We start from the raw sequence: 6,575 nt of genomic DNA on the forward strand, positions 1-6,575 counted from the left end.
TTTTTCTTTTTTTTCTCCCACAATTTTTCTCCCACAATTTTTCAAACAATTTTTTCACCCAGTGTCAATTATCAAATGAAATCATGGTCAGTACACTCCCTCTGCCAAACTGGGGAGAGCAACGGACTGACCTCATGTTCTCTTCTATGCATGAGGAGTCCAAGCTGCTTCTTTTCACCTGATATGGGGGAGTTTCCCCTGTTAGACGTAGCGCCTTAGAAGGAACATGTTAATCCAACCAGTTCCTTTCCCCTCCATCAGGCGGGGGGAGGGGGGGGGGGTCAGTATAGAAACCAGGATTACTGCATGTTTTTTGCGAGGGTACCTACACAGGGAGAACATGTGAGGGTACCTACCCTAGGGGACACCAACAGGGACACGGGGAGAACGTGCAAACTCCACACAGAAAGGCCCTTTTGCCAACCCCACCCAGGGTATGGGCACTGATGACGCGGAGGAGAGAACACGCCCCCAGCGGGAATCAAACCCAGGACATTCTAGCTGTGTGGCGACAGCGCTACCGACTGCGCCACCGTGTCCATTTGTTCCTACATTTATAATGTTATTTTGCATAGCTAATAGTAACAGAGTCCATTGATTTCCAAAAATCTCTTCTATCAATGATTTGGGGTTTCAACCATGTACTGACCAGAAGGGGGTGAGCCCAACTCCTTTGCGATGTTTTTTGAAAACCTTATGCCCATACCTCTAACACCATGTCAAAATTGAAAAGCCTGCACACCAATGCACAATCTTGATGATGTTGTACGAATTCCCTCCCAGCAACCAGCATAATCCCCAAAAGGACCTGGCCGTTCACCCTGAAGGACAGCCATGATGCCACAGAGAGGAATCTGGCATCCTTTCCCTTTCTTATTCCTGCTGTTTACGCTTTATCTCACTGCTATACTGGCTTACGTCCTGAAAGACTGCACTATTCTTTACTCTGAAAATGTCACCGCTGGTGTTTCAGTAGAGTGTGAACGCCGTCAACTCGGTAGCATACCAGACAACATTCCCAGAGAAGTTATGGCATTATCACTCATTCATAACAACATTCTAATGATAAACAGGACGGATTTGATGAATCTGATGAATCTCCGATTATTGTCACTGGGTTTTAATTCAATAACTCATGTTGATGACGGGGCTTTTAGTCAGTTGGGGGAACTTAAAGTATTCTATATGAACAATAACCAACTAACAACACTGACAGACAATATGTTTCAGGGACTGTCTAACCTCTTGCTATTGGGCTTGGATTTCAACGATATCCGATTCATCAGCCCTGCTGCCTTCCAGTCACTCCCCAGTTTAAAGGCACTATATCTGAATTACAACCATATACATCAAATGACCGATATCATCACCATCTTACAAGTACCACGATTGCATGTGCTGGAAATCACAATTGAGGAATTAGTGTGTTTTCAGTCAAAAGATCTGCCATTAAACATGTCCTCTGAGCTCAGGGAATTGAGAATGAATTCATATTCCATAAAAAAGTTTAGCATCACAACAGCTGTATTTCCAAATCTGAAGACAATTGATCTGACAGAATGTTGTAACGAATCAGGATGGGAGTGGGACATACCAGACAAGTATTTTCTCAGGAATATAACGCATGTGTATTTTACTTTTACTTATTTTAACGTCACCAGAAGGTCTCTACAGAACTTTGATTCACTAGAGTACCTACAGCTGTCTTATGTGGAGGAGTGGCTAGGTCTATTAAATATTGCCTGCAAAATACCCACACTGAGGACACTTGACCTACACAATAACCAGGCGCCCGACTTAAGTGAACTGACAACTTGTACTCAGCTAACCAACCTTGATCTATCATCTAATATGCTGACTGGACTGTCAAAGGATTCAATCAAACAAATGGAACAACTGAGTCACCTGAAACTCGACCTCAACGAGCTTACTAAAGTGCCAGACGATGTTAAGGATCTCTCCATGCTTCAAATCTTAAACCTGGAACACAATAATATAAATAATTTACTCTGCTCAGACTTCTTAAATTTAACCAGACTCACACACCTTCATCTAGATTTCAACCAAATCACTGAAATGAAACAGTGTGTTTTTCAACAACTCAGTGAGTTAAAGGTTCTAACTATGACTAACAATTACATTAAAGTGCTTGGCACTACATTCTGGACTGGTTCACAGAAACTAGAATTATTGGATTTAAATGAGAATGACATTGTAGAATTAGTTCAAGGGGATTTTAAAAGTCTTGCATCTCTGAAGCACTTAGATGTGTATTCAGACGGAGTGATGGAGAACTATGGTTGGTTGTTCAAATTCGCTTTTGAAGGACTGGTTGGGCTTAAGTACCTTACATTACGAAATTTCAGGTTGGAGGCAGTGGATGTGGATTGGCAAGGAAACGTTTTTGAAGGAATGGATGAACTTGAAACCCTTACTCTAATTTCTCTGCTGAGTTGCCGTGACTTACCGTTATTGAAGAGCCTGAAAAGCCTTACAATACAATGCAAGGATCAATTATTTACTCAAAACATATCGTACATCACATTTAAAAACACACCAAACTTACAAGTTCTCGATCTCTCCCACAATGAACTGAAGTCCCTAGATTTCCTGGAACAATCCAACCTGACTCGAGTGTCTTTACTGGACCTGAGCCAGAACGACTTGACGGTGATCAATATCTCGGTGTTCAGTTTTCTTCCTGCTCTCAGGTATCTTAAGATGAGTGGCAATCCTTTCGCTTGCGAATGCTCTAATTCCGACTTTCAGCAGTGGATTCTGAACAATAGCCAAACTCAGGTGGTTGATGCTCACAGCTACACTTGTGGCTATCCTCTGGTGAAAAAGGGAACCAGATTTCTGGACTTTGACTTCCATTCCTGTTGGATGGATGCTAGCTTCGTCTGCTATGTTTCCTCCACTTGTGTGATTGTGCTCACTATTCTCACATCCTTCGCCTACCGCTTCCTGAGGTTGCAGCTCCTCTATGCCTACTACCTCTTCCTGGCCTTCCTTTATGATGCCCAGAAAAGAAAGAGGGGGTCTCCTCAGCGCTACGACGCCTTCATCTCCTACAACGTTCACGATGAGCTCTGGGTTTACAGAGAAATGCTTCCAGTGCTAGAGGGAGAGCAGGGCTGGAGACTCTGTCTGCACCACCGAGACTTCCTACCAGGTACAAACCTCTCTCTGTCTCTCACTTGCAGTGCACTGTATTTATCTAAACCTGCCTGTTTAAAAGTGTTGGAGACATTTTAACAGGTTGAATGCCTACAATGTACGGGCGTCTTTCAGACTAGACTGCCTATGTTTAAAGTTACCTTTGACCAGCCAGTGCACCAACTGCTGCGTTGCTTGTCATGAAAATCCACTTTAAAATGGTGTAATTGCTTGTTTTAGTGTTGAAAAATGTTCCAAAGTGCCGACCACAACAACAGACCAGACGGGTAAACAATGGGGACTCAATTTCCCATAACCCTTTGCACGCTGGAGCGACGGACCTTTTTGCGATGACGTCATCAAAACCCAAAACTCATATCCCATTCTGTGCGGTGGATTGCCCGTATGACTTAAAACTGATTAAAGACGTGGATTAAACAATGAAAACATAACTCGGGCAACTCGCGAATCGCAGGGAAAGTGTTCTACAATGAATTAACTTGTGAATAGAAGTCAAAGTGTTAACAGGGCATATTGTGTTTCAAGGACCACATATATTTTATAATACATTAGGCTACATAAACGCTGCTGCCGCGGCTGCCACCTATCACAATTAAGGCATTTTATTTACATCATGGTTTTACATTCACCATCGCTGATGAGCAGCGCTTTGTAGGCGAGGAGGGAGGCTTGTTCAGGAACTCCATTATATCATAATTATATGGCTCTGCATCAATGTAATAATATATGCGCTGTGAGCCAACACGAGCCATGATGTCATAAGTTTTGCGGATTCACCGTTTTGCCTGTTTACACGGAGAAGGGATAAAACGGCGTTCTCAAAGATTTCCACTCTGGGAGGTGGTTTCACTTTGATGCGTTTTCACCTCCTGAGAACACCCTTCTCGTCTAAAAGGACCCCAGCAAACGATACTTTATTTTGCCGTTTCTTATGAACACCATCCTCGTCTAAAAGCCACCTAAGAGAGTAGACAAAAATTGTGGCATTTTATCATGAACATTATATTGAGGACCAATTATATGAAGGTAGGTTGAAAAGTAGTCCTTTAATGGCATTATCCTGGCAGTATTTAACTCATTTTGGGCGGGAACCCCTTTTGGTGTTTTAAAGCATTATGTTATGCTTTAGCTATTGAAAAATAGCAGATCTACAAGCTCATAGCGAATGCCGCGCTATGAACTTTTCTGCTATTTTTGAAATATCATGAAAATGTGCCTGAAATCTTTGAATATATTCTTTCAGAGCGAGTTTTTAACTCAAATCTTTGCTACTGGGATGGTCCCTGGAACAACATATTTTCAGATGTTGGTCGGCGGCCAATGTCATATATATATTTGGGGTCCTTGACATGAATATGTTTGAGAACAACTGACATAGAAACATGTTTTTTTTCAGAAAACTCAGGATTTAGAAGACATTTTTTAAATCAGGCTAAAATGGGTTAATGTCTATATGCTGCATAGTAGTTTTGACTCGGGTTTGACTGTTTGTCATGTCTCCAGGTAAAGCCATCATAGAGAACATCACAGAGGCCATCTATGGCAGCAGAAAGACCATCTGTGTCATCAGTCGTCGTTACCTGGAGAGTGAATGGTGCTCTAGAGAGATCCAGATGGCCAGGTGGGCTCCCAGTTACCTAGACATTTCACTGCAACATCATGCAACTGTACATGTTCTCTGAACGCCACATTTACTCACTTGGAAGTGGCAGGAGAATCTGTGCATTCTATTTTATGCAATGTGTGCTTAAACATTTTGTGAAATAACCGGTCCTATAGATGTACAAATTTCACATTTTCATATTTTTTGATTTATCAAAAGCACTTTTCATCAAATGCTGTAGCCCTATTAATCCTTTCAGCGCCATTGCTGTTGATTAATGGCAATTGAAGCCTATTTTTACTACGCTTACCACCATTGCTGTTGATTAATGGCAATTGCGCTTTTATAGTGCATTCGATCGATCGAGCCATAATGCTACTTACAGTACCTTAGCCGGTTAGCTAGCTATGTTGTTGTCACAGCACTGGATCGTCCATCTTAGATCGCCGGCACCATAAGAATCCATTCTATCCGTTTCTTTCAATCGCCTGTATCTCCTATTCCTTGTCCCAGATGGCAAAAAAAAAATGTTTAAATAATAATAACCTTTTTCACTGTACATAAATGTTTACTTGCAGTAGATGCAGCTTCGCTTACTGCATGTGTTTACTTATTGTAAGCAGTGCCGTATGTCTTACCGTGAATGAGTCTGCACATAACGCAAGTATGTTTGACTTAGCCTACTGTAAAGCTGCTCTCCTGTCCTGTGTGTGCAGCTACCGTCTGTTTGATGAGAAGAAGGACGTGTTGATCCTGGTGTTCCTGGAGGACATTCCAGCCCAGCGGTTGTCTCCCTACTTTCGCATGAGGAGGCTGGTGAAGAGACACACCTACCTGAGCTGGTCCCAGGCTGCACAGAACCCTGGACTGTTCTGGCAGAACCTGCGCAGAGCTCTCAACACACCTGACACCGACCTGTGTTTTAATTAATTATTGACGTAATTTATATACGCTGTTACAAATTATTATAGCCTATAGTTTGTGGTAACTAACCAAAAGTGGGCAACTAACTGATGATTGCATTTGTTATCAATCCCTCAAACATACATTCTAGCTAGTTCGATGAGATTTTAAAGCTGGGACACACCTTTTTGGGTGTCTGGTTTCATTTAGCCTGTTCTAAAAGTGCTTTATTATTAATGTTGATTCTATTATGTTTTCTTTTCTGCTGTTAGTTCAACAGGGGTGGCAGTGGCTCAGGGGTAGAGTGACCGGATGTTCCCAGTTCGAACCCGGGCTCCCCCAGAGTTAGTGTCGAAGTGTCCTTGAGCAAGACTCTGAACCCCTAATTGCTCCCGATGTGCAGGTTGGTGCCTTGCATGGTTTCCTCCGGCATCGGTGTATATGTATGGGTGAATGTAATGCACAATCTATGTAAAGCGCCTTGGATAAAGGCACTATATATAAATGCACCATTTATATACATTTTATCAATGAAAATCTCCAGATTGAGATATTAAATGTCCATTATGTGACATCCTACCTAATTTCCACTGAGTATTTATGCATGCAGGTCAACCATGATCAGATCACTGATAAGTGGGAGGAGGATAGAGCGAACCAACACCCATCCTGCTAATTGTTTCAGTTCTTTCTTAACCCATTTAGGCCTGACGTCGACATTTAAAAAAAGGTCCTCTAAATCATGACAGTTTTCTGAAATACCAATGTTTCAATTAGTGGTGCTCAATATTTCATGTCAAGAACCCCAAAAACTATCTGTATTTGGCCCCCATCTGAAAATATGTTGTTCCAGGGACCCCCCCCCCCCCCCCCCCCCCCCGCTCTTGAA

At 42.3% G+C, this 6,575-nt stretch overlaps 1 protein-coding gene across 1 annotated transcript; it reads left to right on the forward strand.

The window, feature by feature from the left end:
- Positions 1-2,886: 2,886 nt before the first annotated feature.
- On the forward strand, positions 2,887-5,713 carry LOC306928030 (toll-like receptor 13; the record flags this gene model as incomplete). The annotated part of the gene is made up of 3 exons (XM_079507949.1): positions 2,887-3,175; positions 4,684-4,801; positions 5,500-5,713. 3 exons carry the CDS (start codon positions 2,887-2,889, stop codon positions 5,711-5,713), a joined length of 621 nt encoding a protein of 206 aa, XP_079364075.1.
- Positions 5,714-6,575: the final 862 nt, after the last annotated feature.

Source organism: Electrona antarctica (genome assembly GCF_951216825.1).
Source record: "Electrona antarctica genome assembly, chromosome: 8".
NCBI classification, from domain to species: domain Eukaryota; kingdom Metazoa; phylum Chordata; class Actinopteri; order Myctophiformes; family Myctophidae; genus Electrona; species Electrona antarctica.